The sequence below is a fragment of the Bufo gargarizans genome, chromosome 1, assembly GCF_014858855.1.
Source record: "Bufo gargarizans isolate SCDJY-AF-19 chromosome 1, ASM1485885v1, whole genome shotgun sequence".
NCBI classification, from domain to species: Eukaryota; Metazoa; Chordata; class Amphibia; order Anura; family Bufonidae; genus Bufo; species Bufo gargarizans.
Window position 1 is genome coordinate 592719530 of NC_058080.1, and position 16461 is coordinate 592735990.

At 41.7% G+C, this 16461-nt stretch overlaps 1 protein-coding gene across 1 annotated transcript in view; it reads left to right on the forward strand.

Moving 5' to 3' along the window:
- The first annotated feature begins 7557 nt into the window (after positions 1-7557).
- The window catches only part of AIFM3 (apoptosis inducing factor mitochondria associated 3), a 139377-nt gene continuing 130473 nt past the window's right edge, over positions 7558-16461 (forward strand). Inside the window, exons 1-5 of the mRNA XM_044290988.1 lie at positions 7558-7588; positions 8761-8974; positions 9253-9362; positions 13094-13203; positions 15595-15639. Coding sequence (XP_044146923.1) covers positions 7558-7588; positions 8761-8974; positions 9253-9362; positions 13094-13203; positions 15595-15639 — 510 coding nt within the window. The remainder of the gene's footprint in view (positions 7589-8760; positions 8975-9252; positions 9363-13093; positions 13204-15594; positions 15640-16461) is intronic.

Here is a 16461-nt window from a genome sequence, read left to right on the forward strand (position 1 = left end):
ATTGTCTCCAAGACACTAATGGTGTCATCAACATAGTGTCCCCTATAAATAATTTTGCTAGGCTGATACTGTGCAAGGCTGCCCCCCACAGTAACAGTGCTCCTAAAAGTCCCACCAATAGTAATAATTGTCTACCAGAGTGTACTAGTATTAACAGTGTTCCCAATAGTAATAATTACCCCATTGTGTCCCAGAAGTAATAATGTGTCCATACTAGTAATTATGCTTCCCATAGTCCCCCAGTAGTAATATATAATGTGTCCCAGTACAAAACAAGTCCCCTTCTGTGCGCCAGTATACAAAATAACCTCATTTAGTGCCCCCAAATAAAATCATAGTGCTCCCCCCAGTTCTAATAGTTCCCCCATAGTTGCCCAACAGCATGCTGCCAAATAAAAATAAACAACTCAATTACTTACCTCCATGCGGCTGACAGGGTGTGATGCAGTACACAGGCCTCTTCTGACCTGTGTCCTGGGCAGTATGCTGCCTGGCTCAGGTGTCGTGACATTATAGCATCACCGGCGCCAGCCTCTGATAGGCTACAGGCACTAGGAGACATTGCACCCATGCCCTGCCACAGCATCCAACTGCATTGCCGTCCTGACTTAAAATCTCTCCACTAAGATATATTTTTTTGTGTCCATCATAGCAACATCATAATACCTTCATCCAACCTGTCATAATGTTCCACACACTTGCATATCAAATATGGAAGGATTAGAGGCAATATTTGACAAGTTTCTTAATTACTGCATCTTACAGCGCCCTGACTAATATGACTTTGACACAGGCAATGCCGGTAATGGAGTCCAAAATGAGGGAGGACACTGCCCAAATATGGATATAGCCAAGTATTTCTTTGTTGGATCTGTCAGCATAGTAGGCAGGAACACACAGACAGTGAGCTCTAACTGAAACCCTGCCCGCTTTCCTTGCCTTCTTGCAGTGTAAACCCTAGATGGCAAGTCCGCAACTGGTCAACGTTTCCTACTCTGCTAGGTGCAGGACTGACACACCAGAATAAACAACACAAAGACGAAGTCTAACAGGAATAGGGGCCAATGCAGTACTAAATCAGACTATAGGGGGTAGTCAGAATAGCCAAGCCGAAGTCAGAACCAGATGGGAAACACAGTGCCGAATTATGAGACAGAGCGTGGTCAAAGGCAAGCCAATGTCAATCCAAACGCACACAGAACTGGGAGCACAGTTATGGAGTAAAAAGCATATCACTGACACTGGTATCTGGCTAGGAAGTGGTTTAGATAGAACACCAAGTTGCTGCAGTCAATAGTGACAGTCATCTGAGGGGTAGACTGAGGGAGGGGGCTTCACTTGTGTTCCAACTGGAGCCCCCATGGGGAAATCGTAGAGCTCCGATCAGTTGGTGTGGCAGGCTGGAACCTTGTATGGCACAACTTAACAGGATGGTTGTTAAAATCCCAAAGACTGCAATAGGGCTGCAACGAGTACTCGACTAAATCGAGTAATTCAACACCAAAAAATCCTCAATGCAAATTTTTTGCATCAAGAATTCGTTTGTGCCACGTGACCTCGGAGCGGGAGTGAAGCGCTTGCTATTACTCCCGCTCCGTGGTCTCCCGCTCACTTTTCCAGCAGGGGTCATCCGGAGACTCCACAGCACGTCCATGGTTCCGTGCTGCACTGACCTCCTGACGTGCGCACGCCGTGACCTGACGCGCTGTTTTCACTGCCTAGGCTGAGTTCACAATTCAGTAATTTGGTCAGTTATTTCCATTGGTTATTGTGAGCCAAAACTAGGTGCGGGTCTGAAACACGGAACAGGTGCAGACCTTTTCATTATATCTTCACTACTGGTTTTGGCTTACAGTAATTCTGTGGTGCTTCCGTAGGGTTCCTTGCCTCCATTCTGCATGGGTCCACATCCGTGATTCGGTGCACAAATGGCCAGGGCCCATATATTGCGCACCAGCTGTTTGTGGGTGTCAATACGGGCCCAGACGGCACCCTTCCACATACAAAGTATTAATTAGAATTCCAGGAGAGGTAAGTAATTGATCCTCGTGGTCTCTGTGTACAAGACAAACCAGGAAAATCTGCCTCTCAGACAATAATAACACTATAGATCGGCTTTATACATAAGGTATGTGTGCCTTAATGAATGCACAAGAGGATTAGTATTGGAAAATAATACTTTGAAAAATAGTCATTTGCACACAGGATCAGTTATAAGCAAAGCTGGGATTATATTGTCACAGTTCCAAGCTCGATGGCCCATTGCCAAGTATTTTAACACTCAGTGACCATGAGCTATGGTAGATGAACCCTCTGGGACGCAGCATTGTTGATGGTTAAACAATGCTTTGTTGACTTCCCAGTTTCTTGCTATTGTATTAGGGGAGACAGATAATGTGCGCCTTTCCCCATCATTTCTAGCATTCACATTTCCTTCATTTGTTAAGTTAGACTTTTTTTTTAGACAATACCATAGTTTTGCTGTAACTGCTACTTTAGGAGTGTTTCCAACTTGCTGAGATGTGCTAAGAGTATCTCCGTAGGTAAGTACTATAAATATCAGACATACCTAGCCTCAGACCCTTTTGACTAGTGGAGGATAAAGCAGTGATAAGAGACAAAAAGAAGAGAACACTGTGTTACAGATCCCTCGCACCTTTTCTAAGAATAAAAAAATAATTTCTCGATTCATAGCTTTTCTAAAGTGTGAGTAATGTAGAAATGACCTCCATATCTCACAGACGTATAAAAGCAGGATGGTGGCCTGTATCAAGGTATACAGTACATTCCAATATAGCTGTAATTTTTTTGTGTGACTTTTCTAATGGAAAAATATTCCAATCAGCAGGGGCTAAATAGAAAAGGCAGGGCCCCACAGCAAATTTTTTAATGGCTCCCCTTTCCCGAGCAACTTCCCTGTAACCTCCACTTCTATGGCAAGTCAATACCGCCCACACTTGGAAAAATCCCCCACCCAGTAATAATGCTTTTTAGTGCTCTCACAGTCCTCACAGTAGTGCCCGCATTAATGCCCCCACAGAGTAGTGGTCCTCCCTAATATAAGTGAAGGCCCCCAGTGGTGTAAATAAAAATCACTAATTGTCCAGATGAACGGAGCACATCCCACGTTCCCCAACAGGCGGGATGCATTGAGGTTATTGCACCTGCTGTGATGAATAGACCAGGACAGGCCTGAGCCCGATCGCTCTTCTACGCAGTCCAGTGCCGCTTCACAACTTCGGCGGATCCACCGTCAGCTTAGGGCTTTATTAAGACGCTTGTCTAAAATGCCGGTCTTAATAAATATGTCCATATATATATATATATATATATATATATATATATATATATATATATATATATATATTAACAAGGAGTTCCTATATTGTGGATAAGACACTAACAAAAACAAGAAAGAGACTGTCACGGTGTCACCCTGTTTAGGGTACGACCACATGGTACGGTTTCCTGATGTAGTTTTGGAAGCCAAAACCAGGAGTGAATTCAGAAAGGTGGAGAAGTTCTCTCTGTCTTTTTATGATTCCCTTCTGATTTTATCTTTCAAAACTGGATGCAGAAACCTGACCCATACACTATGGGCCAGATTTATCATTACTCTGACAGCTCCCTCCACTTTCACATATGGGTAAAGTCAGTTTTAGCCAAGTCAGATATATGATCGGCCCTTTAAGACTGTAATAAATGGTTTGATGGTAGCAGTTTATCCATCAGTAAGCGGCTTTACAAAAGTCGCACGTCTTTATGAAAAAGTTGCATGTTCTATTAAAAAGTCTCATAAGATAAGCATGGTCCTCACTGGAGTGAAATTGCACAATTTTTTGCGACTTTTTTGCGACTTTTTAAATAGTCTCAATAGTAAATCTGTCTAGAGATTAATTTACATAAGAAAACACGCCCACTTTCAGAAAACTGGCGAGCATAGTGCAGAGCAGAAAAAAGTCGCAAATTTTTGTGCAGTTTTAGCAATTGCGCAAAAATTTGTGTCTTTTTCACTCCATTATTCTGACTTCAGCTAATGATAAATCTGGCCCATATAAGTTTGCATGTGTTCCTATATCTACTACTTTTGTAAAGAGACTATTCTAAGGCTACTTTCACACTAGCGTTAATATTTTCCGGTATTGAGATCCATCCGAGCAAGACGGATCTGTCATGACCCACAATGCAAGTCAATGGGGACGGATCAGTTTTCTCTGATACAATCTGACACAATAGAAAATGGATCCGTCCCCATTGACTTTCAATGGAGTTTATGATGGATCCATCTTGGGTGTGTTAAAGATAATACAACCGGATCCATTCATAATGGATGCAGATGGTTGTATTATCAGTAACGGAAGCGCTTTTGCTGAACCCTGACGGATCCAGCAAAAACGCTAGTGTGAAAGTAGCCCAAGTCATCAGTACCGCAACTACTTGCTGAAAAATCTCTCCAGTAAAGTCTTCATTAGACTCTGGTGTGGCCTCTCTCTCTGTCAACTAACAGATTAGCCTCAGACCTCTGCTGCACTAAATAAATGTGGCAAGGCGCAGGCCTCTCCATAACTTCAGCGCATCCAGCACCAATTCTAAATGTAAGACCGCTTCCGAGCTAAACCAGGTGTAGAAAATGGTAAAGGAGACGGGCCTGCTGGCCCATCCACTTCCTCGCCCATGCCGCGCCCACAATTTTAGACCTGGCGCAAGTGGGGAGAAGTCGCAGATAGCGGCACAACTAACCATTGCACCACTATCTGCGCCTGAAATATGCCTAATCTAGGCATATTTCAGAATAGTAAATGACCCTCTAAACGTTTTTGGGGACAACCGTGTTATTACCATATTACTATATTATTATTATTATTATTGTATTTAGTTTATTTTATTTAGTCTTATCTTTTAATTAAGAATTTTAGAGTGCAGTATCAATATATTGTCCCACTATTTGGACAGATGGCAATCATATTGATGTCATATGTTATAGATGTATATTACATACATTAAGAGTTATCCTACAAAAAGTATTTCTATATAATAAATGGAGCATCGTAAATTAAGTACTATTGCAATATACATACAATAAGAAATATAAAGTTTTTCTGTACATTTTTTCTCTCCGGCTGTGCCCCCTGCTAGCTTATCTTTGTGGTCAACCATCTCCTGTATTCAGAGGTGGACTAACATACTCAGAAGCTTTCATGCTCTTTTTCTCCTCTTAGTGGCAGCATAGTGATCTTTTAGTGAAGCAGTTGAAGCCACCTACACAGCTTTTATTTATTCATCCCTACTTCTAAATTCATAGAAATGTATAGCTATATCTCTCTCTAGACAGTGGGTAAGGAAATTGTGGGGCATTACATAACATATGTATCTCTGGGGCTATAAGTGAGGGACTATTTTGTATGCATAGGAGGAAAGCGTTAACAAGAGCTAATTATAATGTCTTTTGGGAAATGTAGATGTTTGGCCCACAGAAAGGGCAGGAAGTCCTCCAGATACTGTATGTAAGTTTAAAAAAAAAGTTGTAAATTGAGGAGATAACTGTTTTAATATATTCTAACTCTCCATTAAGTTATACTACCAGGGCTTTTACTAATTACTACAGATATAATGGCTGAACTGTAATAATTAGTTTCCCGCCTGGAAAACAAATTGTCAGAATTCCCTATGATGTCAGTTTACCTGCAACTGAGGGTTGCCAACCGTCCGGAAATTTCTGTGCAGTCCTTAAAAATAAACAACTTTTTTCCTGTGTCTGTGAAAAAAAATAGACGTGTCTGATTTTTTTTTGAGACTGATGGCCCTTGCCTAGATTATTTTGGTGGTAATTATCATAATTTTACAGCTCACATAAAACATGTTGGCCCTTCTGTGATATTGGAATAAGATAAAAATTCTGGTTGGCAACCCTGTTGTAACTGTAGAGGTTTAAAAAAAATACTGAATTGCCATATGTGTATACATAAGTGGTAAAACTATATCTGACTATTGTATGACTTGTATTTGGCATTATCTCAGCAGTTTTCTCCTTTGCCTACTGCATCTATAAATATCAGTTGTCTTTGAGCTGGTGGGTGGAGAGGATCTGCTTTGAAACTACTACATATGGAGACAAGAAATTCTTCTCCCTGTCTCTCACTGACTTAGAGTCATATATGGCACATTAAGTAATTCTATCGAGAAGAACTTAGCAGTATAGATGTGAATGAAGCACTTGGGGAGAGAATAACACTTACTATGAGCTGCTGACTCATGTCTGTGCTGTCTAGTCTCTCTGCACTTCCTTATTCCTCCTCCCCCTCCCCTCTCAACAGACTTCTAGTGGATGATGTATTCAGATCCTTCACTGAGCAGACTGTCTTGGTTTTAAAGATAACCTGTCACCAGTCTTGACATATCTCTTTTAGTAAATCATTGTATTCTACAATAAACTACTTGTCTAGGGCCTCTATCCCTTTGCCTCTGTCATTTCTATATTTTTACTACTAGAGGTTTGAGTAAATTGTCAACTGGGTTTCGCAAGTTGGGATTGTTGCCCGCAACAGTTTGATACTGTACTGTCAGTGCTGAGTGTGTCAGACTGTGCAAGGAAACACCCAAATTGGTAACACCCAGTTGGCAATTTAACTTGTAGGAATAATAGAGGAATGGCACAACATAGAGTATTAAGAATAGATGCTCTAAAATTGTTACTGCATGGGGAATGCAAGTAGTCAGGAAGACATGTCCGGAGTGGTGACAGGTACTCTTTAACAAGATGCATTTCTAACAGAGTTCACAAAATGTTAGTTTAGTAAAGGGAAGGGGCAGATATTTTTCTTTGATAAGATATATTACGTTTCTTAGATTCTCCCTCTGCTATTAATATATGCAAAGTTAAGTGATTTTACAATGACCATTTAAAGGGGTATTTGGGGATTTTTATATTGATGACTATCCTCAGGATAGGTCAATACAAAAAATTTAGCAGGGGTCCGACTCCTGGCACACCTGCCATTCAGCTATGTGTATAGAGGACTCTTCCTGGGCCAGATGACAGCATGTTCATCAGTGACCTAAGCATCACTTAGTCCCATTGAAGTGAATGGGGGCTGAGCTGCGATACCAAGCACAGCCACTATCAAATGAACAGAGTTGTAATTGGTAAGCTGCAAGGAGTCTGCAGCGCTCATCGGAACAGCACAACCTCTTCAAACAGCTGATCAGGTGGGGTGGAGTTGGACCCCAACCGATATATTGATGACCTATGCTGATAATAGGCCATCAATATGAAAATCTCAGGAAACCCATTAAAGATTGTTCTGATTTAGAGTTTTTGGAAGTTTAGTGCCTATTCTTTATCTTCTACCTCTCAATATATTGTGTCTCATATAGGCAGAACACTTCGAAGATGAACAGATGGGAAATACCAGTCATGAAGATGTCCATTGCCCTTGACTTATGTGTCAAGCTCTTATATTAGCTACCCAACAGAAAATGACCTAGCATTCCATTTTGGGATCTTTATGTGTTGGACCATTGATTTGTATATATTCATTTTTTTGTATTTGACTCATAATGGGGGGATGCTTCTCCAAACCTAAACCAGGTGAGAGATCATTTATGTTACATTATATGTCCCATGTTCTTCTGTCATGTGCAGAGAACTAGGTCAGACAAAGTGACTCTGCAGGGCGACTGCTGGAAGGAATGTTAATTCTGCGCTCTTGCAGGGAGGATTAAAGAACGCTCTAGGTTACAATTAATCCAAGGAAAATTACACTTTGCTTTCCTTCACATACAAACTATTCAGCTGGAATGAGTACAGAACATTTACTATAATGAGCTTGGACTAATATAGTTCATACTCGGCAAAAGTAGGCTACAATAATGATAATAATTCCAAATCCTTTCACTCTTGCAGCAGTAGGGAGTAGTCTGATAGCTGCGCAGTTCTGGCAGTTCTGCATACGAGAAAGAATTATTCTTTTAATTGAAAAGGCAAGTCAGAAGCAGATTAATAGTTGAGTAAATACAAGTGTTAGAAAAGTTAATTAATATCTTAAAAAAACGTTCATTTGTGTCTAAATTTTTTTTGGAAAATTTACTTTTTACAGGTGGAATAAATGTGTTTGATGTACAGTGGTCCCTCAAGATACAATGGCCTCGGGATATCAAATTTTCAACATACAATGGTATTTTCTGACCCATTGTAAGTTGAAACCAGACTCAACATACAATGTCTGAGACTCATATCCAACCAATAAAGGCCACTTCTCTGGTAAAATAACTGTATTAGTTGCTAGTTAGCAGCTATTCCTGACTGTTACAGTATATGTAAGGACTTGTTTTTATCTCTCTTAGTTATCTGCTTAGTTTTCTTAAGTCTTTATTTTCTCTTATCTTGGATAAAATGTTGTGGCTTTGGGGCTGTTACAATGGTTTCAATATACAATGGTCCTCCTGGAACCAATTAATATTGTAATTTGAGGGACCGCTGTATAATGTTTCTTATTATAACTGGTCTTTGGATGTTTAGACTGGTGCACTCCGTTAGTGACATGATATAACATAGACCAGAGGTCCTCAGCGTTTTTCATACCTACATTTGCCAGAACCAAAGTGTGTTAGGCTGTATTACAAGGACCACTCTTGTCCCTTGGACAAGCCCCATTCAGTTCTCCATAAACTGGGTAGTATAGTAGTTTACAAAGTATCACTGACAGAGCTGCATTACAAATATTCATGCAAAGTTATTCAAGTTTCCATTTTGTTTTACAGTAGAAGTAAAGGTTGAAGTTGTTCTACCTGAAAAAGAAAGGGAAAAAGAAGAAATGTCTCCTAATGGGAAAGCCAGCCCTCTTGCCTACAAAGCCAATGGGACAACTCGACACTATCATCATGAGGAAAGGCCTATTGTCCTTAATCCATACACAAATCCCAAAGACATGGTAGAAGCCTCTGTGTGCCATGTAAAAGATCTGGAAAATGGACAGTACGTGGTTAATAACTTGTCCTTAATAATTTGCTCTGCTATTACAGGTGTCACAGTGTCAATGACGTGTGTATAATTTATATAATACGGCATATATTCTGAGATGTATGTAGTTCACTTATTATTATTTATTGTAGATTGGAGAAGTTTTAACCAGCCCTAAAAAAAAAAAATTACGCCTAGCAATGGCTTTGCTCTAGACATGTGACTACCACCTGCTGAATATATTTTATCTACGATTTTTATTTGTCTGATGAATTTTCTATTTTTCTCTGCAGGATGCGAGAGGTTGACCTGGGATGTGGTAAAGCTTTGCTAATCAAGCAAAATGGAGAATACTATTCAATGGGACACAAGTGCCCACATTATGGAGCCCCACTAGTGAAAGGTTGTGATCAGAATATTACAGTGTCTAAAGACTTACATTTAAATTTATTAACTACCGTTTGATTCCTTATACTATTTTTATTTATTTTTTATGAATCGGTTGTCTTGTACATGAGGATCTCTTTCAAACAAGGTTAGAACCAGCCCTGTACCTCACATGGATCCAGAGGTCTCCACATTCATTGCTCTACTAGCAGCTCGAAGGGAGTGTCCTTTTTTAGGGGGGCATATCGTTTCTGCTGGAACTTTCGGCCTATCACAACTCAGGAGGCAGTTGAAGGATGAAACTGAGCATGTGTGGTCTTCTCAGTGAGCCGGACAAACAAATAAGGAAAAGAACAGTAGTTGGCACTATACAGATACATGTTATTGAATAACTACAAAAGTATTGAGATCCAGGTGCTGATTTGAAAACTGTAGAATAGATGTGTTTGGTCGGTGGAGGTTCCAACACTGGACCCCCATGGGTCCTGACTGAGCATGAGGGTTCCGTGTCCTCCATTTAAAGGGAGCATCCTGCCCTCGAGAGCTTACAATTTACCAGATTACTTTCTTTACAATAATGAGAAAAACCATATATAGCATAAAAAACATTATTGTGTTAGGACTGCATAATTTTAAAGGGTATGTATGTATGTACACCTTTGTGACCAATCCCTTATTATTGCTTCAGTGCATGTAAACTAAAAACTTTACAAGTAAAGTAACTTTACAAGTAGTCTCGGTTAAAAATGGCCAACCATTTGTGTATGCTAACCTGCTCAATGTGTCTCCATAGTAACAGACAACGCACAAACTCCATGTGTCCCCTAGTACTTGCTATTGTACTGATGTATCTTTGAAAGAAGAAGGAGGCAGATGAAAGGAACCATGACTGCAAGATCAGACTACAGAGTCTGTTTGTTGTCTGTTACCATGGAGATGCAAGTTAAAAAATTATAGAATATTTTTCTAAGGTTGTTTTTTTTTATTTTATGCTAGTAGGAGGACCCGGCTTCACACGGGTATATTTCATCTATTTAATTTAATGTTTGTGTGTGTTGTTAAAAGATATCGACAGTATCCACTATAACCGTGACATCTACAATACCCCGCCCCTTTAACAGTGATCTCTATAGCTGCCTGCCCCCTTAACAGTAACATTCACAGCGCTCTCCCCTTTAACAGTGACCTCCACAGCGACCGCCCTTTTATTAGTGACCTCCACAATACCCCATCTCGTTAACAGTAATTTCCACAATAACCAACCCCCTTAACAGTGACCCCCACAGAGCTCTGTTCCCTTAAAATGTGACTTCCACAACACCCCACCCCTTAACAGTGACCTCTACAGCACCCCGCCACTTAACACTGACCTCCAAAACGGACTGTCCCCTTAACTGTGACCTCCACCATTCTCTGCCCCTTTAACACAGACCTCCACAGAGCCCGCCCCTTTAACAGAGACCTCCACAGCAGCCCGCCCCTTTAACAGCGACCTCCACAGCTTTCCGCTGCCTTAAAAATGACCTCCAGCAGTGACCTCCACAGCGGCCACCCCTTTATTATTGACCTCCACAGTACCCCATCTCCTTAATAGTGATTTCCACAACAACCCGTCCCCTTAACAGTGGCCTCTACAGCAGTCTGCCCCTTAACACTGACCTCCATAGCGGACCGTCCCCTTAACTGTGACCTCCACAGCAGCCTGCCCCTAGGGTGGCCAGAGGTCCGGTTTTAGACCGGACAGTCCGGTTTTCAGATTCCCTGTCCTCCATCCGGCGCAGGGCCTGGACAGACACAGGGATGTTCGTTTGAACAACTCACTCAGACAGCAGCACTGTACTGTCTAAGTGTTAGCTGCAGGGAGAAAGTCACCCTCCCTCCCACCCCTGCAGCTGACAGAAGTAGATTTTTACCTTCATTTTTCCAATCCCTGTCAGCTGCAGAGTGGGAGGGGATGTGGCCTAACCGGATCAGGGCGTAGATTACTGGGACCTGGGGGTGTTTTTTTTTTTAAGTCAGTCTTTTGAGAGTGGACTGAATTGCCACCCTACCTGCCCCCTTAACTGTGACCTCCACAGCAGTCCGCTCCCTACAGCAGTGAAGAAAAATGGCTGGGTTGTTATGGAAATCTGGTGTAAAACTGTCTGTATGTGGAGACTAAGGTCCTGCGAGCTTCGATTGGCTGATAAGAGTCATGTGAACAGGCTTCTATTGGCTAATGAATTTTTTGGGAATATCTCAGGAACGGTACGTGCTAGAGGGCTGAGACCCGGTCTAAAACCTTCCGGACACCTGATGTACCTGTGTGCCAAATTTCGTAATTGTAAATGTGACGGTGCAGATTGCTTTAGCGGACATATACACATACATACACTCAGCTTTATATAGTAGATGCCATTAAATAAAAAATAAAAAACTGGTTGCAACAATCTACATAGCCCTTGATATTAAAAATGTATCCTACACTAGAAACATACAGTGACTTCAATAATATTTAATCTAATCTTCATTTTCATACTTTTGACACTCACCTAATCTACTAAAAGTCAAAGGCCTAATTTTATAAGCTAATAAGATAATACGATGATTTCCAAGCCCCAGTAAAACCAGTAGAATTGCAGCAAGCCTAGGAAAGGGGAGAGGATGGAAGTATTGGTAGTAGTGGCTATGGTGATGGTTCACAGTGGCAATCCTCACCCTTTCTCTCCCTGGGGCCATACAGTTACTGGCAGGTGCACCCTGTTCTCCCTCAGGGCACTCCCTGGTATTGGGGCTTCTGCCTGATGGTAGCCAGGGTAACCTTGATGTTAGGTGTTTGGCAGGATGCAAGGCAGGAGTGTGGATGCAGCGGCCGATGTATATTGGTGTCAGTAACCAGGCCTGTTGGTATAAATAAATCTCTCTTTACTAAAGTGCAGAATAGGAGTAGTATATCTGGCAATAGCAAGGCACAGTTCCAAGGCATTTAACACATCTCCAATAGCAGTGTATGGAGAACTGCAATGATGGGGGTTGTAGTGCTACTTTTCTCTGTCTCTCTAAAGTCTCTCAACAGAATCTTAGGCAGGCAATGAGGTTCTTGTTAAATACTTCCACAAATTCCCAGGCTAGAGGGTGCAGATTTAAGATATGGCTGGCCAAACCATCTCAAATTGTGGAAGAGTGCGCTGACAATGTTCTCTCTCACAGAAGTTAGGTCTCTCTGGCATAAACGTGCGCAAATTCGCAATACATTGATGACTAACTCCTATGCATAGTCTTGTAGATTCTGGACCGTCTAACTTCCTTCTCTATCTGGAAAACTGTGGTGTAGAAGATGTTCTTTAGAAGTCTCAGAAATGGTGCTTCTCTTGTATTTTAGGCCTTGTCTGCAGAACTTTTTTTTTTACATATGTCTCTCCTTTTACTCTGCTTAGACCAGACTCCTCTGGGGGCGGATTTAGGGTCCACCCCCCCAACAATCCAAACTGTAAATATACGGTGCCATTAGATACACAAATGCAACAAATCACAACATTTAACATAACAATATAATAATACATTTGTTAACCCTTTGCAGTGATCCTATTCTGGGGTACTGCATCATTATTAGGAGCTGAAGGTTTTCACCAAAGCTTGGCCTGGAACCCTCATATAATGACAGGGCTCATACAAGGCAGTGATATTTTCCCTGTTACATTATAAACCAGTTCTTTATTGTCATCATGCTATACACTGCAGGCTAACTCGCCTGTTTTCACTCCGCAGGTGTGCTATCTAGAGGCAGAGTGCGTTGCCCCTGGCATGGAGCATGCTTTAATATTGCAACTGGTGATATTGAAGATTTCCCAGGGCTAGATGGTCTGCCAAAATTTCAGGTATATTAAGTGCATCACTCTGAATTCCATTTCAGTCAAAATAATATCATTCCCTTTTTTTATTACTGCAGGGAGCGTCAGGGAAGGCAGAGAGGATAAGAGTAGTTGTACTCACTGTGGCAGTCCTCGCCGTGTCTCTCCACGGGCCATACAGTCATAGGAAAGGCACACCTTTTCTTTCCTTTAGGGCACACCCTGTTTTTTTTTGGGCTCCTGCTTAAGGTTAGGTAGGGTGCCCTGGTGCAAATGAGTTTTCAGGTGCAAGACGGGGCCCCTGATTGACGTGACACCAATGCAGGTATTGATGCAGATAACGATGTGGCTGGGTTTTATGCAACAAGTCCACTGTGCTGTACTGAGGCATTCCAATAGATCAGGGTTTCTTAACTCCGGTCCTCGGGACCCACCTACCAGTCATGTTTTCAGGATTTCCTTAGTATTGAGCAGGTGATATAATTAGTGTCCATGCTTCAGGACTTACCACTGGTATTCATTCTGTGGGTCATCAATATAAAAAAAAGCGGACGACCCATTTAACAGATAAAGTGAGCATTCGTTATAAGTGAGTATAGGCTATATTTATCAGATACCTCTAGTGTAACATGGGCCAGTTTTGTGTAGTTTTGATGATGAACTTTTTTTACACAAAGGCAAGAGTGGATCCAAAATTGAAGAAAAGAATAACATCAACCTGTTTAGGCTAAAAACTGTGTGTAATAAAGACAACGGTGAAAGAAAACTAAGTGAGAAATGTAAACTGTGTAGATTTAGCAAGAACTGGCAGTTTAATAGATTATAGCCAGAGGCCCATACTAATTATAGACAAAACGGCAAAAATAGTTGCACCATCTAGCTACTATTAGGCTTGAGGTAATACACTGGACACATTTTTGGAGTCTTGTGAATTCATGAGCAGAGCACTGACCCCCCCCCCCCCCATTCCCCGAGTGCAGTGATTGACAGGCTGATTTGTATACATACATACCTGATAGAGGGGAGCAGTCTACTAAAGAATAGTCCTCATTCATAACAATGTGTCCATTTTATTCTTTTAGGGTTTATTGTAGCCAAATGACAAAACTTTTTGGGTGCCGTTTTGGCTGCTGTACTACCTTCAGCTTACATAGGGCAGCATATTAAGCTAATAAATCTGGGTTATAAGGGACTTCTGGTTTTATAAATTATTTATCTGCCCAGAGTACCCCAAACACTACATATTTTCCCTCATATACCAGTTTTTCATGTCAGCACTTTCCTTCCACTGTTCTTAGCATCACTGCATCCTAGCAGAACGCACTACTGGATTTTCCAACCAAAACAGCATGCTTTGCTCTATAATGTCTCTCTGAGGCTTGTGCCTCCTAGCTTACATGGAGAGGGGAGGTGTAGGGGCAAAGAGAACAGTGTGGCAGGTAGAGCAAGGCCTGTGAAATATTACAGCACAAAGTATGCTGGGTTTAACATGTCCTGCCAGGCTGCATTAATGCTAATGCAGTGGGCGGGCTTGGGGTGGCCCCAATGCTATGCTATGTCCCTCAAACACCATTGAGGTGTCACCATGTGTTGCTGCTCTCCGGAACGGATGGTAAGGCGCGGTGCACCACATTGCGAAATACGTCCATAGAGTCAGGGTCTACAGTAAACCAGTGTGCTTCTTTACTATAGGAATTCAGGTGCAAGACAATACAAGCGAGGCATAGGGCTGGCTTCTCCAGTCTCCTCCATGGCAGAAGAAGGGTTTGATGCTGAGGAAAGGCCTGAGCTAGCTGTCCCTCTCTCCCTCAGAAGGATGGTACCCTGGCCAAAGGCTTGAGGCCCACGGTCTGTGGCTCAGTAGTCTGGGTGGCTCCTTGGTCACAGGGCTGATTACCCATGGTATGTGGCTCAGTGTCCCCATCTCAACGTCTTCTTCTGGTCACTCATGAAGACTGGCCTTAGTCTCCCTCTCCAAGTACTGGTCTCTAACTGCAGAACACTTGGGGCTCTGACTGCTCTCCTTATATACAATTTCTAGCTAGACTGGAACCTTCTAGTGGGAGGAGTGGAGAAACTCAGCACAAACAATTACAAAGTTACCACTCTCATCTGGCGTAGACTTACATTAGCTCTTCAATGGTACTCAATGGCAATGACACAGCCGTTTTTCCAAAAACAAGTTTCCAGACATAAAATAGCTAAAATCAGACATTCAGTCTGTCTGGTTTTGGCGGTAAACAATACTGGCTTTTTCCCTCCAAAACATCTGCCCATTATGGTAAAATATTTCTGCAGCCGTAAAATGACATGGTGACACACAATAATTATAGGAATCTATCCTCCGATAATTGTTGGATACAAGATATTTGTTGATATTTATTTTTTCTTTTCTTGTTTTATTCATGTGGATTGCAGGTTAAGATAGAGAAGGAAAGAGTATATATTCGTGCAAGTAAACAGGCAAGTAATCTGCTTACAATCTTATGCTTTGCATGATTTAAATGTACTGCTTATAATAATTGCCATGGACTTTGACCAAATGTGATGCTCATATATGTTCTGGTTGGCGAGAAGTGTTATCTCTTTAGGCTAGAGTGGAGGATATAAAGATTATCTTGACCTGTCCTATCCTGCATTACACAGAAATCCCAGTCAAAACTGACCACGCCGGTTTTACTGTCCACAAATCGCAAATCCGCAAAACACATATCCCAGCCGAGTACATGCCAGCATTTATTTTTTAACTTCTGTAGAAATGTCTTATACTTGTCTGCAAAACGGAGTAGAATTGGACATGTTCTATTTTTTTGCACCTTTGAAATTAATTGGTCTGCATCCGATCCCCAAAAATACTAATTGGATGCAGACAAACTATGGCCGTGTGCGTGAGCCCTTAAAGGGAACCTATCATCAACTTTATGCTGCCCATACTAATGGCAGCATAAAGTAGAGACAGGTGAGTTGATTTCAGCCGTCTGTCATTTATAAGTTAAAAGTAAGTGGTTGCCGAGAACCAACATCACAATCATTGCAGAGTTGGCTTGGAAAAGAGTCACGGCCACCTGAGAAGAGTCCTGGTTATTCCTGCTCTCCTGCCCATCTGCTGATGACTGACTGTCTACTACCTAGTTTTCTCCCTTTCTCTCTAGGAGAGAACTGCCAATCATCAGCAGATGGGTGAGAGAGCAGGAGATTATGAATAACTATGACTCTTCTCAGGTAGACTGGACTCTTTTCAAGGCCTGGGCTGTAATGCTTATGCTGCTGGTTCTCAGCAACCAC